General features: G+C 32.8%; 1 protein-coding gene across 1 annotated transcript; it reads left to right on the plus strand.

The window, feature by feature from the left end:
• The first annotated feature begins 259 nt into the window (after window positions 1–259).
• LOC149424890 (protein scarlet-like) lies at window positions 260–19,359 on the plus strand. The gene is made up of 12 exons (XM_089646861.1): window positions 260–472; window positions 5,922–6,134; window positions 6,985–7,033; window positions 7,726–7,909; window positions 8,160–8,312; window positions 9,020–9,258; window positions 11,294–11,511; window positions 15,122–15,158; window positions 15,243–15,348; window positions 16,410–16,640; window positions 17,868–18,003; window positions 18,087–19,359. The coding sequence occupies exons 2-12, from the start codon at window positions 5,942–5,944 to the stop codon at window positions 18,473–18,475; spliced, it is 1,935 nt and encodes a 644-aa protein (XP_089502987.1). The 5' UTR covers window positions 260–472; window positions 5,922–5,941; the 3' UTR covers window positions 18,476–19,359.
• Window positions 19,360–20,462: the final 1,103 nt, after the last annotated feature.

Here is a 20,462-nt window from a genome sequence, read left to right on the forward strand (position 1 = left end):
GGTCAGTGAAAATCTGTTCGACTATTTAGGAATTTTCAGATCATTTAAAAGAGTGTTGAGGTTGAACAAATTGCTGGAATTAAATTAATTTCAGGTATTAAATGGAATGCAAATGGAATACATTAAGTATTAAATTTAAATTCTTATGAAAAAACGGCAATTATTTAACATCATTTTAATGTTGTGTGTTCACCTTTCCAACTGATTGCCTCTTGAAGGCACTCGTATGAGAATGCTTCTACGTGGTTCGCCTGTACGACGATGTTGTACCGAAGTCTGAAGTTGCAAACCCTGTGTGCCTGTATTGTGTGATATAACTGTGCTTTTAATTGCATTCATTTTATTACCTTCACGTCAAATCTATACGACAAAACTTAGTTTAATTGTGTTACGTTTTCTTAACTCCCTTATTGAAAGAATTAATATGATAATCGTTCAAATAAAAGTGTGTTACATTTATAAATAGTTATTGGTGAGTCTTTTCATTTATCAGCTAATATAACAAAATATTTTTAATCCTATATCGTGTAATTATAAACCGATTGTTACTTGACAATTTTGTATATTCCTTAAATTAAAATTACTTATCAATATTTTAATATTACCAAGTAAATAAATGATTTGAATTACTTCCGACTATTCAACTTATTGGTGTGATTATTGACGTTTTAATTAGTGAAGCCGTGCATTGTGGTATTTGAACTGTAGGTAAACCTTTTAAACATAATATCCTTATGTACACGGAGAAAAATTAGTATTGCTAATTTATTAAGAATCTGTTAAAACAAGACTGCAGCCCTATGTACCTATCAATTCATTAGTTGATAATGTGAAGATATTCTTAATTAATTTGCAATACTCATTTTTACCTATATTACATTCGTTAGTAAATCTTTCAAATTGAATTGAGGTTTTCTTTCAAAATGAATATTATTCAATGTAGTTTATCACCCTTACAACTAACTACATGGTTATGTTTGCAATAGGTTATTATTCGGGATCGCTGGCTACGCTTATTACGTAAGATTTTTTGAATTTATATCGGTGTTTCATGTTAATAATTTTTTTTAAATAATATGTTATCCTCTATGCTATGCATAAAAAAACCTTGTCTCTTAAACACTAGTTAATCATTAAATAATAATATTTTTAAACTACTATGTGCTAACTCAAAATTACTTAAATTGTGTACTTGCGTTTACTACTTATTATTTACTTACGCAGTTTTATCTTTTATTAACATTTGGTATCATTTATTATAAGTTTTACTGTTATCTGACTTTCGTATTTTACTTTACTTCGTATTATAAATTTTAAAAAGATATACATAAGTGGTAATTATGTACACACCCTAATACATTCAATGGTGTCTTTACAAAAATAAATAAATTTACCTATTTTTTATCGATACATTAACACTGGGTGTTTACCCGTTTTAAAATTTTATGTGACAAAATATGTTCGTAATGGACTGTATTGAAATTAAATATATTTATTGAAACTAGCCGTTAAAAACCCGCTCCGCGGGTTTTTGCTGCTAGGCCCTGCGGGCGGCACTTGGTTGGGCTTCGCCCAGTTTAAGTGATACAAACAACAGTTACATTTAATAGATAGATATTAGATCATTCACAGAGAGAGGGTAAGTATATATTGTTAAAACACGGAACAGGAAGTAGTTAATGAATAAGGGGTAGTTAAGTAGTTAGTTAATAAGGGGTACATCAAATACATATATTATGTAATTAATAACTGTACTATATTCAATATTGTGTATCTTTTTTTTACCAATAAAAAAAAATAATAATAATAAAAAATTTAAAAAAAAATTAAATTTAATCTCGCTTATAACTCCATTTCATATAATTTTCCTAGAAAACTATGACTTTAAGTAATATATATAGATATATAATCAGAAAGTTAGTATTATAATCCACGACGAAAAATGTGATAAAAAAAATAACATGCTCAATTTAGGCATAAGAAGAATGACAGTTGTTTGAATAAATGAAATTTTACGTATTTGTGATAGATTATTTCAAATGAAACACTATTATTGACTACATGTATACAACTGATATTAACTGTTATGGTACCTAATATAATTTGCTCATAGGAGACTTGCAGTGCTTAAATATGTGTTACAACCGTCAATGTATATAAGTTGAATCAATATCGTACAGTTTGTCACAACAATTAAAGATAGTTATAACAAAGTTGAATGAAATAATAGATTATTACATATTGATTAATTGTACCCGTGTTTTTGGATAAAATTGTGCGATGAGATTAACAGTCGGTTTAATTAAAAGGTGTTAATTTTACTCCAACTGGTGGTAATTCTTTACCTAAAACTGTTACTGTATCTAATAAAGTTTAAAGTTAGATTAAATATAAACCTTCATCCGGAGAGTAAAAATCTATATATAAAGGTAGATTATTACAATATAGCGCCCCTGAGGTGATATCTCACAAAAGCGGCGCTATGCAAATTGTCCAATTAATAAATAAATATAATGTTTACATTTTATTGTGTACGTATGCATTGATATACAACGGAAATAGATAAAATAATGTTATCCGATTAAACTTTATTTTATTAAAAAACAAATAACTTTGTTAACATCACTTTATTATATGTAACCAATACATGTTTCATGAACGAAGTATACACCGAAGTCAAAAATTAAATATAGATTACAATTGGAAAGAAGAAGTGGAAGTAGGGGGGAGGGGTAAGGGTAGGCTGGGTTTATAAGAATTAGGAATTACAATATCAAAGACCAGTTAAGTGGTAAAATATTTTAAATAGAGTTTATAAAAAAAAAATCTTGTTTATTATATCTGCTTTTATATTGACATGTTTTCTTATTTCTAAAACTTCTAAATTATTTATTTGCGATGCTTTATATCCTGTGTGAAGTATTTTAAGACCTGAAAAAAACAAATAGCATATAACCATAAAACAATATATCCATAAGATAAATAGCATTTAATAACAGTTATTCTAATAAATTGATAGTTGAAATACTTAATAAAAAAATTAAACATATTCTCTTCAAACGGTATTTTTACCCTATTTCTTAAGATATAAATAACCAATAGCGTAGAATTCTGTTTGTAGATAACGATACTTCTAAAATTATATATAAAAACATTCCTGATACTATTCAACCGGAGTTTTACACTAATAACAAAATGAAGAAATATATTCTTAATAATAAAGATGGCGAGTTTATAAACTCAATTGGGATGATTGTAATTTCTTTTACAAAGGTAGAACCAATAGAAACTTTGAAGTCAGAACTAAAAAACATCTCAGGGCTCTAAGTGGAAATAGTGAATCTGAGTTTGCAAATCATCTTTTAAATCACACTTTCGATAAAAATGAAGGTCTTAAAATACTTCACTCAGGATTAAAGCATCGCAAATAAATAATTTTGAAATTTTATAAATTAGAAAACATGTGAATATAAAATCAGATAAAATTAGTAAGCAAAAAAAAATTATAAATAATAATGAAAAATGCCATTGCAAAGTGATAAGCTTCCAGAAGAAATTTTCTTATTAAACGCTTGTTAATGGTCAATTAATTTTGCATATTTAAATATTCGCGCCAGGCATTTGGTTCGTTCTTACACCGCCAGAGGTGCGCTCTGTCGGCCATCTATTGCCGCCGTGCGTATCAGCCATGTTGAAGGAACGCGTGCTTTTTTATAAACGTCAAACATAATCACGTAATTGTGGATAATTTTCACTGTTATGTAATTAATCCAATGGATTATGAACCTTCTAAAACATATTTTCTTCGATATTATCCAAAAATTATATGAGCAGAAACGATAATTTTGAAGAAATATCATATTACATGTGGCGATTCTATTTCAGTATGAAATCGGGTCTTAATTTTTAATGTCTTTTTTTTTGGATCCGGTCGCCTGCAAAACGAAATTAAACTAAAATTAAAATTTTAAAATTGGTTGCTTAAAATTGAGGGGCAGAGTGGTATGTTTTTGCCTGCAGACCCCCTATGCAGAATTTATCCGAAACATGCAATTTGAATTTGACCAATCAGAGGACCTACATCGTCCAGACGCTAGGATAATAATACTATCAGATATAAATGAAATATTAAGAAATAAAATAAAAGAAGTAAATAAAAATATTAATTATTATTTCGGCTACTGGCATTATACCTAGCTCTCTCATTAAAAATTTAGGCGTATTAGATCTATCAAAAAAATTATATATAAAGATGCAAAAGTCGGTCATTTTGAATACATGTAGGATAACAAAAGATTTTTTTAAATATTTATGTTGAGGGATCAGTAGGATTTATAGGCCCTGTTAGGAGTTCTACCGAGCCGAACCCTCTGATATGAAAATATCTGGAGTCGGTGAACTATTTTCCCATTTGATCTCTGGTGAGTTGACGTTTTGTTCTTGTATTGTTTTGTATTTATTTTGCTTATATAATGCACTTGCATAATGTTGATTGAGTAGATGATCATTTGTGGAAAAGTGTGTGGAAGGGTTTAGTTTTTCCTATGGGGAAGATTTAACCCGGACATAAAGTCGGAAATTTAAATTTAAAAAAAAATAATTAAGGCAGTTTCAAAAACAAAGAATAATGTTTGTAATTATTGGTCCAGTTGTGTATAATATGTATACTGTGTAGGCATATTTTTTATTCTTTTTAGATATGTATTTTTTTAATAAAGCCTTTTTTGGTCTTTAATCCATATTTAAACTAAACATAAATTGTTATTTTCAAAATAAAAACCTTCTGTTGTCACCGCGTTATGCAGAAAATCTTGTAAAATATGTATCATGTAAAAGCTCACTAGGGGATTAAAATTAATAAATAAAATTTATAATGAGCTCGTAATGTTTATTACTCCACAACAAAGTTACATAGTAATAATATTATTTTGATAGATTTGACGTGGAGTCAACCTAAATAATGCTCCATGCACCGATATGGATGCCCTTGTTTCACTGCCCCCTGTTAGAGTGTCAGAGTTCATATCTCATTAAAGGAGGTCTTCTGTAATAAATCAAATCATGAATCAAAACATCAATAACAATGTTGTTATCGACATTTCATATGTTTAAGTACACCGCACCGCTCCCGCACCGCAAATCGTGTTGAACTCTGGCCGAGCACTTATTAAGGCGAAGCTTAATGCTAAATCATTATTTTGATTAATCTTTATAACTAATTGGTGTATATTATGAATACCAAAAAATATTTTTTAGATAAATTGAAGGTTTTCCTATCGTTTCGTTTGAGTAGAATACAAATAAAATAATAAATTACTCAATAAAAAATGTAAATGTAAACTATTAAAAAAAAATTTTTTTTCAAAGAAATGTATGAGCACATAAAGGAAACAATTTTTAAAAATGCAGTATTATAGCTAAGATTTTCTGTGACAGTTTCACTTGATTAACTTTTTTGCTTTCTTATAAAATTATTTAAGAAATAAATAAAAACCAGTTTTGTGCTTGAAATCGAACGATTCTAGAATCCGTTTGTCAAGCATTTTAATGCCTATTACCTACAATATAAGGTATACCAAGAATATACACATTTTTGGCTTGTAGCTTCCTCTTAACTTAGACGCGTGCATGACATAAATCTATTTGAACTTTTGGTGTTGAGAGTTCTGTTGTACTTGTAACTTGTAACCGCCTTTACCTGCGTCTTTATTGTGAAAAATGAAAAAGGAGTTTATGACGGAACTATCAACGGTATGCATTTAGTAAGCACTGGCATTCTGAATTGTATTCTTTTACCAGGGCGATACTGAAAGTATCTACCATATATTTATTTCAAGTTCTGAAATAAAAAAAAATCAATTTTGTATTAGAAAATCCTCAAATGCTTGATTATTATTATTTTTTGAATTCCTCTTTTTCAGTATCGTGACATCAGTTCCCGATGAGCCACGCCGCCCCCTACAGGATGGAGAAGCTGCAGGTGCCAGTGGCGTACGGGGAGGAGTTCGGCGGAGGGGGGCGCGCGCCCGGGGGGCTGACACTCTCGTGGCGAGGGCTAAGCGTTTGGGGCAGGCGCAAGGTCTCCTCCAGCTTCTGGAATACGCGCTATGAGAGGAATCTTGTGCTTGACAAAGGTATGGACAAAATGGTCCTGTAAAAAAAGTGATAGCGTGCCAATTTCCTGATAAAATATTAGTCATTGAAAATATATCGAGAATGACCGAATGCGACAATATCAGTATGTCAATATCAATATTTGTATGAACGATGGCTCCGCCGTCCTCATAAAACATTTGCTTTTAACTGCTACTTCGTTAGAAACACTGTGAATTCATTCGTTAAAGGCCTGCAGTCCCGTTTTTAACAGGAAAACGAATAACTAATTTCACCGGATTGATAATAAATTAACAGTACTTTATTTCAGGGGGTTCGCTCGAGGCTCATCATATCACACTTAATTAATTCCGACGAATTCGTAACGATAATATACGGATGTATTATATATTAAAACAATACCTTGAAATTTTATAAAATGTTTTTCAACCATAAAATTAGCGGTATGCCCCAGTTTTTATTTTTCTAGACGATGAAATAGTAACTTACAGAAAGATTCCTCTAGAAACATCTGATATTTTAGAAATACGTTCATCAGAAATAATTGAAATAAACTCAAAAGAAAGATCAATTTTCTGGGCCAACTAGAGCAAATTCGAGTCCAAGTTCAAGTCCGTCCATTACGCCGGGCCGCACGCCGAACATTGTTTGCATTTTACTTCATTAGTATTTTAGAGATTTGATAAGGCATATTTTTATGAATGGCTTCTTCGATTTCGATAAGATTCCGACCTTATTTTAGGGTATTGTCTTTGGGTAGGGTAGGGTCTTGTCTTAATTATTTTTGTTATTATCAAAATTTTATTTTTATTATTGAAGCTGTCAAACTTTAATTTCTTGGTTTATAAATGCGTTTTGTTATGATTTCAGTGAATGGCTCCATTGAATCCGGAACTTTGACCGTCATTATGGGACCAAGGTAATTTCTAAATATCCTCTCATTGACCTATAAAAACCAACTCGTATAGCTTGATAAGAAAAAAATTAAAACAACTGATAACTGCAGATAAATATTCTACTGTGTGTCATTTCGGCAACTGTGTGTCGGTTGTAGATTTAAGGTGATGGCTTTGATAAGGTGAATGGTATTCAATGACATACAGTATTAAGTATTTATACAACCTTGAAACTGGATTCTGTTAACAATTACTTTTAAATTGTTTTCATAATTTGTGAAAAAAACATAATTATCAGATCAATATGTATACACTATAAATGTGAGTCCTTTCTCTTACCATTGAGTACCGTCCATGTAAATTTGAATGGAAACCGATGTTACTACTGACATACTTTTTGGTTCTAGTATTCACGTACGGACATGTCCGTCCAATCATGCGTAACAGGAGCATTTCTGTACCTACGTGTTTATGGATCTGTCCTGTAGCATGCATACAAAAATACTCGCCGCTCACCCGGAAATGCTCGCCTAGCTTTGACATGAAAATTTCAAACTGACGATGAAGCCAATTTCTCGAAACACGTCCACATCGAATTTATTGTGATCTTCTTTATTCTTTGTTTCTTGCGGTTCTTCATGCATCATAAAAAAAATGGTCGTTGAATCCGAATTTGAGTTCGACGTTCTTAACCTCATTCAAAATCACATTTCAGTGGCGCTGGAAAGACGACCCTAATGGCAGCAGTCAGCATGCGAGTACAGGGCGACGTGAGCGGGGACCTGCTGCTGAACGGCAGGGCGGTGTCACGCCGCGTACTGGCGGGCATCTCGGGCTTCGTGCCCCAGCAGGACCTGGCCATCCAGTCCCTCACAGTCAAGGAGCACATGAACTTCATGGTAAATCAGGCAGTCACCATTGCCAACCTAATTCCACTGGATTAATTTGTGTCTAAAGAACCTTCATAATAAATGCATGAAGAACTTAGAACTTTTATTCAAAAATGTATACAGCAATGCGTCAAGAAGTTTATGATTATTATTTATATAGGTACACACTTTTTTAAGGATCTTAATGAACACTTAAAAAAATATCAATGAAAATTTTTCTCTGTTTTAAAAAAGGATTAAACATGGTCTCTTCTCACAGGCTCGTATGAAAATGGATCGCCACACTACAGAAGCAGGCAGGAAAAAAAGGGTCAAGGATTTGGTGCGAGAAATGGGAATCGGGAAAAGCTACAATACGCTGATATCTGCATTATCAGGAGGAGAACAGAAACGACTGTCACTGGCAGTTCAGGTAATGTATAAAAACACCTACCTACCGATATTTTCCGTGAATCAGTTAATAACGATAAATAATGCAGTCCATGTGCACACAGAAAATACATAATACTAATGTAAAGTTTTGATTTGAGTCACATTGCCACATACAAAATATGCAAAGCGAGATAACAAATAAGAGATAATCAAAATAATTTAAACGAACTTTGTAGTGTATTTTCAGTTTCGTCAAAAGTTATTTTAGTGTCATCAATTCAGCAGCTTGTTGGAACCTCTGAGGCCACTACCTACGAATAAAATAACAAGTTTTGTTTATACAACAATTTAATAAAAAATGATCAACAAGTTTCAAAACCGATGATCCCTTCATTAGCATACAAAGTATTTCAATACAAGAATCATCGGTTTTCAAAAATGTTGAAATTTGTTTTATTAAATGGTGGTTTAACAATGTTGGTTATTTTATTTTATTAAAATTTTAAATATTTACCTTGCTCAAATGGCTTAATAGCAGTGATTTTTAAAGAATTAATAAATTCCACCGGGATTTTCAAACAGAATCAAGGGAACACTGTTCCATCAGACTTATGGCCACTTTCAAGACAGATTGAAGGGAAACTTCTTCAGGGTCTGATTAAAATTAAAAGGCTGCTTATTCAAAATGGGAGTAAAAACTTTATTACATAAAATATCATAAATATTTCACAATTCCAACCCTTTCAGCTGATCAACGACCCGCAGATCTTGTTCTGCGACGAACCCACCACGGGGCTGGACAGCTGGGGGGCCGCCTCTGTGGTGACGACCCTGCGCACGCTGGCGGCTGCCGGGCGCGCCGTGCTGTGTGTGCTGCACCAGCCCGCCTCGGGCACCTTCCAGCTCTTCCACCGGCTGATGCTGCTCTCGGGGGGCCGCGTGGCTTTCCTGGGCCCCCTCGAACAGGCCAGGAACTTCTTCAGTCGGTTAGATGAATTGCACTTATAATATTCGCAGGGTTATTCAAATGATGGACTCAATTTCATAACTCTATATTTCAAACTGCAAACTAGTGACAAATATGAAATAAATTACATTTGATAAAACTAATAATATAGTTTGTAAATGTTCAATATGTTGCACGGCAAACATCTATCATTATAGCCGAACTCGTTCCACAACCGGAGGTATTACTGAGTTCGTCGCAGATCTGATACGGTTATACTGAATAATTGTAAACAACTGTATTCTTTAACTTTATTGCTAGTATTATGAAATGTAATGTCTCTTAAAGTTCAAATAAGTTACATTAAGATATTCACTTTATAATTTGGTACGTAATTCTTCTTAGTATGGTGGAGGAGAGTTGGTGGAGGTAAAGAGGAATGCTGAGTTTATTCAGCCAGTTGACGGTCCCGAGTCACCAGCTTCATCACGGATTTGTGGATTGGAGTGAAGTTATCTGGTTTGTTTTGTCAACATTCACACAATCAGAGTCATTGAGGTCCCATTTGTACACACTTGTTTGTGTGTTTTAATTAGGTTCTTGTTTTCTGTTTCGTCTTCAACAAGGCGCTTGATCTTTACATCCGAGACCCGCTACCGAGTTTGTCACAGGAGAGGGTGGTTACTAAAGAAGACTTTCATCTTCATTCCGAAAAGGTTTCCTGAACACACCCTCACAAGGCGGGGAGTTTAAAAGATATTATTTTTATAACCAATGACGTCGCAATACATTAACCCTTTCGTGGTGTACTAATAATACAGAACCAACTCAGATTTCTGAAGACGGATAAATTAACGTGAATTGAGATATCCCTTATAGATATAGCCATGACCTTCATCCGTTTGGCTTTAGTGAACCAGTGGGTGCAAAATGTAGATAAATACAATTTCAATGTTAACGATTAAGGTGACCTTTCTTATCTCTATTATTAAACATCCATAAGTCTTCGAAATGGCCTTTCAATTCGTGCGAAACGTATAAATTCTAAACCCATTCATCGTCATATTGGCCATACCAATAATATAATATTTGTTTATATTTTTCAGGCATATCAAAGCCAACTAACGCGTTGGGTTCAAGTTTCTAACGATAAGGGGAGTACATAAGGTATCGAACTCCATTGGGATGAAAGTTTATAAACCAAAATGTAGTTAGTCGGAATGTGGTTCTAACTCCCGCGAAGAAATGTATATAAATTAGCCATTCTAGGGATATGATTTGAAATTTACACGGCCAAAAGTATTATAGTGATTGTTTTTTGAGTATGTGTTGCACTTCCTCCTTCTTTAGCCAATGTTTTGGACAGCATTACAGTATCCATCATCAGGTCACATCAGGGACACATCTACCCACATCACTATTCTTAAGTAGGTCACATCACTACTGTAGGTAGTGAGATTATTATTGTCTGGTGATATGTTGAAGGAACAAGTCTTATGTCGTCCTTGACAATATAGACAATTATAACAGTCAAAAGTGTTCTATATAATTATCCTCAAAATACCAAACAAAACACTTTAGCCAACGTTTCGGACAGCATTACAGTGTCCATCATCAGACTACATCAGGACACCTCTGCCCTGATGATGGACACTGTAATCTTGTCCGAAACTTTGGCTAAAGGAGGAGGTGGTAGCGCAACACGGCATAATACCCCAAAAATAATTACCCATTTTATGTTTCTAAAGATCGAAATAATAAAAGTCTTTGCTGATTGCTAAGCTACATTTAATTTGTAAATAATTACAAAATTGAAAGTTATGGAATGGATAATGGAAAAAATGGAAAATTCACGATCTGAATGAAAGATCTGATGGGTTATTTTTATTACTAATGTCAATCTTATAGAAATATTGTGAAAATAGAAAAGTTAGCTTTTGTATCCTAGTAAAACAAGGGAAATTATCATATGAACCATAGGATACGAAACGCTCCGTACCATCCAAATCATAGTCATTCAAGACAATAATTGCATATTGAAAGTTATGATACTAATAAATACGTTTTAATTTCAGTCAAGGCCTCCACTGCCCCGTGGGTTACAACGAAGCCGAGTTCTATGTAAATATGGTATCCACCGAGGAGAGGTCCCGCACCGTGTGCAAGGCTTGGGACATCACAGACAGGACCACCCTACCACAATACAAGATCAACGGCCATCACGAAATGTCCAATGGGAAGGCGGTCTATAAACCTGATCTCAACTCCACAACCATGGCGCGTTCAATGGCAAGTCTGGACACTTATATTATTCATTTTGTAGTCACCAAATGCACAAAATTTTACTCCATGAAATTCGTTATGATCAGTGTTGCCATACAATTTTCATAACAACAGATACAACAACATAAAGCGCTTGAAAAATCTGCTAAAATAAATAACTTGTTACAATAGTCCAGTAACCTTGTTGCCTGAAAGTGAGGGTACCTTGCGTCAGAACCGGTAGTTCTGATTTTGTGGTGAGTTGTTTATGATATTGGCCCAATCCAAGTTTTCGACCTCGAGCGTCGAACGCAACATTTTCTAAATTCTAAAAAAACACTAAATTTTGCCCTTTTCTTCAATTTTTGGCAATTTTAATCCTCTGATTATAACTATGCTGTACGTTTCCAAAGTAGGCTAAATTTGAGCCCAGAACCGTATCTTTAGACCCTATTGTTTCCAAATTACAGGTTTTAAAAATTTATCAATTTTTTCTTACTCGGAAATTTTTGTTATTCTGTGGGAATTTGACAATCTTGCATCAATCAATCAATCTGGCATCTTTATTGTTCAGTTATAGACAGCTGCAGGTTAAGTCTCAATCTCTCCCTCCCCCAATCTCTCCATACCACTCCCTCTTCCTCAAGGCCAGTCCCTTCGGAGCACATCATTTCTCGTCTGGCAACAATGTTATATCCCTTTCTTCAGCTGTAAGTACTATTGTTGTTGATCAAAGAAAGGTCACTGTCAATCCTTAAACACTGTTTCACAGGTTAAGTGTCCTAAAACAGTCGAAAGAAAAATTGAGAGATTTCTTCACATACGAGCTGTCAGCAATCCCAATGTCACTACTCACAGAAGGGGGAATGAGAAAGGGCACGAAATCCTAATTATCTTCAGCATTGCAATCTGTAAACTTAGATGAGACGCAAGAAACAACGAAATTTGCAGTGGTGGACGGAAGGCATCTACTTCACAATGTTGTGCAGCCTCGAAGCTCATAATTTAGTTCGATAGCTGACAGTACCTACCACCCAGTGTATATCACTGATCATTACGTTTCAAATGTGGCAGTACCCAACAGATGCTGTACAAAAATGCACGAAGAGCTCCGAGAGTCTTCGCAGAGTCGAGTCACACTCATCTCCGAAAGTAATATTTGATAAAAAAAACCATGGCTCAGGTTTCTCAAGAGAATTTCTTCTCAAATGACAAAAACAAGATTTGTTTCATCGACCTGTTGAAAATAAAAATGGAAAACCATAAAAATCTAGTACTGCAGGCAGAGGAAGATACTGACAGGCTCATGATCACTAAACATTGAAATTTCGAAAAAAGTCTTGTATCTTTGAAAATAAAAATGGAAAACCATAAAAATCTAGTACTGCAGGCAGAGGAAGATACTGACAGGCTCATGATCACTAAACATTGAAATTTCGAAAAAAGTCTTGTATCTTTTTTAATTGAAATTAAAATAGTCATTCAGTATTATCATTTTCTTTTATAAGATCCCACATAATAAGTAATAAGAGTGAAACAATATAACTAGATAAATATCGTCCTTTTTAGAATTTGTTATGGAGGGAGAGAAAGGGAAGAGGTTTATGTTCATGAAACGTTCAGACAAGGCTTCGATAATGTAACACAAAGAACAGGGATAGAAATGAGAAATATTAACAATGTAGGGGGTGGTTCATCTGTGTTTCCCCTCATAACCTCTTCAGCGTCCATTGGAATATGAGAGGGGGCATTTCCCGAAGAATTTATTTTTATTTTTTATTTTTTAGTTTGTAATTAAATTTCTTATTTTCTTAATTATACAGTGTGTCCGGAAACTCGTAGTACAAGCGGGAAACTGGTGAATCTACATCACATTTGGAGTCGATTTTGTAGTATATATTTTTTTTATTTGAGCTTTCGTTATCGAGTAAATCGAGTTTGAAGTTGATTTTTTTTTTTTTTTTTATCAAATTCTTATAAATTATTACTGAAGATCAAAGCACCCAACTAATTAAAACTATTTGAAAGTAAAACAAATGAAGAAACTCGGATTTGAAGCATTATTTTGAAATCACCCTTCATTTAACCCGGTGTAATCATAAAATATTTCTGCTCTGCAGGGTTAAAACATCTGTTATTCAACCCTAAACACCAGAAAAAACTTTGACCCTAAAATAGCCGAAAATTTTTTTTTTTGTTTTTTTTTGAAAATGCTCAAATCAAAAAACTTTATGTTTTTTTGGGTTCCCCATGTGGTGTAGATTCTCCAGTTTCCCGCTTGTACTACGAGTTTCCGGACACCGTGTATAGTGTTATCAAATTTATCATCTAGTTTTATAGCTATTTGTTAATTTTTAGCTACATCAACTAGTGAAATTTTACAACCTATAAACCATAATGACTCACAACACTCCCCAACTCAAACACGAGAAATAATTTCTCAATTGAGTTGGGCAATTTTTTGTTAAAAATTTCTATTTTTTTCGCAATCAGCCTCGAAATATCTACATTTGTAAATTATTGTAATGTGTTTATATATTCAATAAAAAAAATAAAATATATAAAATAAAATTTAAAAAAAATATATATACACGGTGTCCGGAAACTCGTAGTACAAGCGGGAAACTGGAGAATCTACACCACATGGGGAACCCAAATAAACATAAAGTTTTTTGATTTGAGCATTTTCACAAAAAAAAAAAAACCAAAAAAAATATTTTTCGGTTATTTTAGGGTTAAAGTTTTTTCTGGTGTTTAGGGTTGAACAACAGATGTTTTAACCCTGCAGAGCAGAAATATTTTATGATTACACCGGATTAAATGAAGGGTGATTTCAAAATAATGCTTCAAATCCGAGTTTCTTCATTTGTTTTACTTTCAAATAGTTTTAATTAGTTGGGTACTTTGATCTTCAGTAATAATTTATAAGAATTTGATTAAAAAAAATCAACTTCTAACTCGATTTACTCGATAACGAGCGCTCAAATAAAAAAAAATATACTACAAAATCGACTCCAAATGTGATGTAGATTCACCAGTTTCCCGCTTGTACTACGAGTTTCCGGACACCCTGTATAAAACAATATATTGCGAAAATTTCCAAGTTCGAAAAAATTGATTATTAATCAAATTTTTGGGAACTATTGGGTCTACAGAGACGGTTTTGACAATTCAACACAAAAATAACGTAAATTCATGAAAAGTGAAGAAACTAAAAATAGGTTAAATCTGTTACGTAGGTAAGGTTAATATGTTTTTTAACCGCTTTTAATGGCATTATATGAATTTTGAAAGGTGTGTTGAACTTAGATAAATTTTGATGAGTTTTTTGTTTTTTTTTTTACATAAACCCCACACAGTTATTATGGAACCAGTATTTTTATACATGGAGACCTTTTTGAAAACCTTTTCTGAAAACCTAATTAATTTAGTTAAAAAGAGAATTAAACCTCTTAAAATAATTATACTAGGTATAAGTTAATTATTTGTGTGAATAAATTTTTAAAAATCGTATTGCCTTCTTGATTTGTGTATGAACTCGCGAGTATTCTTAAAATTCTTAAATTATCATTGTTTATATTTACGTGTAATAACAGTTTACGTAGTAGTTAGATAATTAATTAAATATTGTTTTGTTACAGGGAGAGACCGAATTCCAGCAATACATTTCAATGTAAGGTATCTGTTTTTTTGTTTGCATTTCTTTGTATCGCTTAATTATGTGGTAACTCAAGGGGTATTTATTTTTAAATTATTTTATAGAAAGACTCCAGGAATCCTGATTCAGTTTTACTGGTTGTTATGGCGGAATTATGTGGCAACCAAAAATGAAAAAAGGCTTTGGATTGCCCAGACTTTGGGATTTTTGGCAAGTATTAACTTACATCGATATTTACCTATTATAATTAATGTATTTTTTTAATAATCCTTATAATTCTTAAGCTTTTAACAATATTTTAAAAATAAAGCCGCACTAAGGAGCTCCTGTCTAACTAATAACAACAACAAAAATACATAATGTGAACTCAATATAATATTGAGAACACAAAACTACGAAATTATAACAAAAATAATCACTACAGTTTTTTTCTATTATCTCTGGCTTTCACCCTTCTTAGCCATCATTTAAAATTATGGAGAAATGAAAGGTGAATTGAGATATTAATTTTATTTAAATAGTCAAATTTCAAAATTATAATGAATATTGGAGTCGAGTTCAGACTTAGAAGAGATGAGATCTTGAATGGAGGGGATGCAATTTTAGATAAGGCTTGATAGAAGAGAGGATATTTGTTTAGAGAGGGATAACCAAAAAATATGTGATCTAAAGTTCCCACTTCTAGACCACAGAATGTAGAATCTGGGGAGTCAAGGACGTGAATTTAAAAGGTGGGAAGGAATGGAAAAATTTCCGATCATCATTCGAATGAGTGAAGAAATTAATTTTTTGGAAAATGGGGGAATTGCTGAAACCACGGTTTTGATGGGATAGTCCTTTGTATTGAGGCATAGCAGGCTCCCTTGGATTGACTAGCAATGTGCCAATACTCTGCCCAAACATTTCATTTTCCTTGATAAAATACAATGACAAAATGCGACAATATTAGACTTTTTATGAACACGTGTTCCGACATCGTGATAATGCATTCGTAAGAGTATTTTACTAAAATTTTATCAGGAAATCTATCAATTCATTCATTAAGAGCTCACCATTCCGTTTTTAACCGGATTACGAATAATTTAAAGAGATTCTTAATAATTTGATTCTTCATTTTTCTCCGTGTATGAATTTGCTAAGATCAATAACTGACATCAAGTCAACTCGACTGTAGATATTGCGGTAATATGTGCACATTAATTAGGTTAGGTTAGTAGTTAATTTAGTAGTTTAAATTGTAAATAAAACGTACAAGTTTATTTTTTTTCCAGTGTATAGCGTTGCTCGTAGCGATCCCGTACCAAAACGTCATGTTGTCTATAGAGCAACACGACATCCAGAACGTGCAGGGCCTCATGTACCTTATCGTCACTGAGACCATCTTCACATTCATCTACTCCGTGTTCAACCAGTTCCCTGCGGAGATATCCATCTTGCTGAGGGAAATAGCTAATGGACTCTACACTCCAGCACCCTACTACCTCTCCAAGATGATTTTTCAGGTACCTTCATATACAGGGTGTCCGGGGGTAAAGTGCGCTAATTTCATGTAATTTGTAATATTATACGAGTATAATATAGTTCCGTGGTTGAAGAGTAAGGCTCTCGATTAACAAGCTGGAGGTCTCGGCTTCAATCCCGGCGTGCGCAAGTAAATTTTATTTGATTAATTTGTGTTATTTCGAAGCGCCCCTGAGGTGATATCTCACAAAAGCGGCCCTATACAAATTGTACAAAAATAAATATTTCACAAATTTAATTAAAAATAATACATGGTATTTTTTCGCCACGTTCCAGAGTGGAAGATACTCTCAGTATCGCCCTGGTGTATCATTCAGAAGTGAAATGCTGCTTGAAATGGCTTCGGCCGTATTTGGTGACCAGATCTGAATAGCCAGGTATTTCCCCACCTTGCTCTCCCACATCTCCTTCCCCTTCCCATTACCTTCAGCCTCACAACATACCCCAATTGAGGATGCCATAGTCTCACTGGCTTTAGTGATCGTGATATATATTAACATTATTGGTAAAACCATGTCTTTGGTATGATAACGATTATAACTATCCATTTCAAATTCACAAGTAGCAATAATTAAGGAGAGCAAGGTTACGTTGCCAAATATTTACTAAAAATAATCTTAAGTCTGAAATAAATAAGTAGAGCAAGGTTACTAAGTTTTTTTTATAAATATTATTTTTTTATGAGCAAATAAAAATAATAATCTTTCCCCACTAAGCAAGCACAAGAGCCGGTCTCTTTTCGGTGAGATACTACAAAAAAATTATTTGGTTTATGTAGGAAAGTTTTATCAATTTCTTTACAATGTAACAAGTACCGTTTTGTCAGAATAATTAATTACAGAATATCAAAATCTACTCAGTGAAAATGGTTTAGATAGTTTAATATTAGATGTGACTCGGGATGAAATATTGCATGGAAAAAATGTTAAATCATGTATTTATCATATTGCAATACGTAACCGCCATTACACTGTATTGTCATGTATTCTAACTAATAAAATATCCAACCATTGTAGGGAAAGAGGTACTTAATAAAGATTTAAATTAAATTAGTTAGAAAAAAAATTGTAAAAATGAGAGATTTCTTACAATCAAACTGAATACTACTCAAGTTTTGTATGACACTGTAAAATACAAATGTAAAAAAACCACTGAATAAAGAAATCATTAAATAAAAACAAAATTAAAGTAAAAACTTAATATTTCAGATTCCTCGAGCAGTTATAGAACCTATCATATACACGACGCTCATCTTCTGGATTGTGGGTTTGAAAGGGGGTTTTCTCGGGTACCTGATCTTTTTGGTTCCTGTGGTTTTTGCAGCAAACTGCGCGGTTGCTTATGGTTTGTAAACATACATTTTTATATAATTCTTTTAAAATTCAAGTATTCATCTGATTTTCATAAATGATTCTGCGTGTTTTTAGGAACTTGGCTGTCTGCCTCATTCGAGTCAATAACAACTGCTTCTCTCGTGTCCGTACCAATCGATTTCGTCGGCTACATGTTTGCTGGAAATTTCATCAACCTCGCCAGTATTTCAGTCTACGTCGGCTGGATCCGATATCTGTCCATTTTCTACTACGCCGCTGAGGCAGTGTCAATTCTGCAATGGGGGATCATCACCGACATCCAGTGTGACGTGAGAGCTGGTCTACCCTGCATCCGATCCGGAGGAGAGGTCCTCGATTTCCTTGGATTTGGGCCGAACAACTTCTCCGTGGACATTCTGGGAATGACGGCTATTTATTTTGCATTCCACTTGGGCGGGTTTCTGGCACTGCTTAGAAGGAGTAAAAAACAGCCAGTGTACTGAATAAGTTAAACAAGCTGAAAACTGTACCACGGAGTTCGACACAAGAAACAGTTTTCTAAATGAAATATCCCTTTATGCACAATAAAGATCCACATGAACTAATTATTGTCTCATTTAAATATACTGTGAAGCGTTTTTAATACACTATCTTTACTTTGGCCCCGAATAAGTTTTTCGAGAAATTTTATTTATGTTGATTAAACGCGAAATAATGGAGCTTTTAAGGTTAAATTACATTTATTATTATTATGTTTGAGAAGCGTGTCGACTCCAATAAATAAAATTATTTATAAAACTTTTATGTGCATGTGTTATTATTTTAAGAAATGTAATTTTTTACTTAAAAGGAACGGCTGCGTGACCCTTTCCATGCAACACTTAAATTTGGATTTCAGGCTAAAATACCCAACCGAACAAAATAGTTTTAATCAAAAGTTGTATGTACTACTTTGTAAATTTGTGTTTCAATTTTTAAAATAAAGGCCAATAAAGAAATCTGTTTTTCGTTTTTGGAGGCACCTTGGACAATTATTTGTGAATTAAAGATAATTATTGTAAAAATTTGTTTTTTAAATATTATGAAATATAAATCATCAAAAAACATTTTAAAGGGCTTACATTGTAATTACAAACGACTGATTTACGTTGGAACACAATATATAATTTTAGAATTACGACACAATTCAAAGTTGCCTCTAAATCATGAAAAATGAATTCTTTAATGGCCTATATTTTATAATTTAAAATAAAAATCAATAAAGTAGCTGTTGTTGATTAGTTAGAAAAAGAATTATTCAATTTGGTTAAGTATTTTGGTCTCAAAACCGAATTTCAGTTTAGCATGAAAAAGGCCACGCAGACGTACCTCTTAATATGACTTTCAATCATGGCAAAATAATTTTTAAAATGGTTGTAATGAATACTTTTTTAATAAATATTTTTATTGACATTCAAATAGTGGAAAGTGTTTCAATTAATTAGACCAATTCTAAAACCTCACAATCTCATATCCTACATATCGACTCCAAAGGTAAACTCAGATGTAGTCAAATAGAAAAACCAGAAGGGAAAATATAAAATGTTTTATCAGAAATATGCAACTAAAATATTGAAGCGAGCTAAATTCGCTAAACCTATATTTATTATTATTGCTGAATCATACCCAAACACAGATCAAAAAAGTTAGTTAGTCTTAAAAAAATATAATTTAGTGGGCCCAATTTCAACTCCTTTTCACCACAAACAATTGTTTAAGTAGATGATATTTTTAAATAACATAATTTTATGGTTTTAAAATAGACCAACAAATTAAAAACAAAATACATAAATCTGAGTTTTCCCTTTCGTGCACCTTTCCGGGGGTACTGACGCAAAATGATCTTAAATTAAGAAAGTACCTACCTCCTGGTGCAAACCTATATAATAAGTTCTACTTAAAAATACAGGAGATAGCCAAATCTTACCATACATCATCAAGCAGCCATTCCCCCTTCATTCCCCCTACAAGCGTACAAAGAAAACATAAAAACTCCGACAGTAAATTCAAGCTTTGGGCAAAGACACTACCAATACCATGCAATAAAAGCTTTCAACAGTTTAAAACTTGAAATTAAAATTGAGGAAAGTAAAAATAAATTCACACACAAAATTACAAAATGGATTAAAGAACAAAAAAGACAATATTACCAAAATTTCATAGCATAAAATACAAATAAAACCTTCACGTAACACACAAAACCAATATAAACACACATCACTCACAAACACACAAGGTTATTTTTAATGTACTATTTTTTTTTAATTTTAAATATATTATTATAAATTTTTAATTTTAAATGTATAATTTTTCTCATTAAATGTATTATGTAGTTTATATTTCATATTATAAAATGAAGGCCTCAGCACGGGCAAGCCACCCAGTGAGGCCTACATTACTGGAAAACCTGAATTGTAAAAAATATTGTACCTAATAAAAAAAATTAAAAAA

This window comes from Hesperophylax consimilis, chromosome 3, assembly GCF_061612785.1.
Source record: "Hesperophylax consimilis isolate HC1 chromosome 3, BYU_Hcon_1.0, whole genome shotgun sequence".
NCBI classification, from domain to species: domain Eukaryota; kingdom Metazoa; phylum Arthropoda; class Insecta; order Trichoptera; family Limnephilidae; genus Hesperophylax; species Hesperophylax consimilis.

Bases quoted from the DNA above. Each gene is read 5' to 3' on its own strand.
- LOC149424890 (XM_089646861.1), top strand. From the start codon at position 5,942: ATGAGCCACGCCGCCCCCTACAGGATGGAGAAGCTGCAGGTGCCAGTG. The intron at 8,313-9,019 runs GTAATGTATAAA...CAACCCTTTCAG, and splicing joins GACTGTCACTGGCAGTTCAG to CTGATCAACGACCCGCAGAT. The intron at 15,159-15,242 runs GTATCTGTTTTT...ATTATTTTATAG, and splicing joins GCAATACATTTCAATGTAAG to AAAGACTCCAGGAATCCTGA.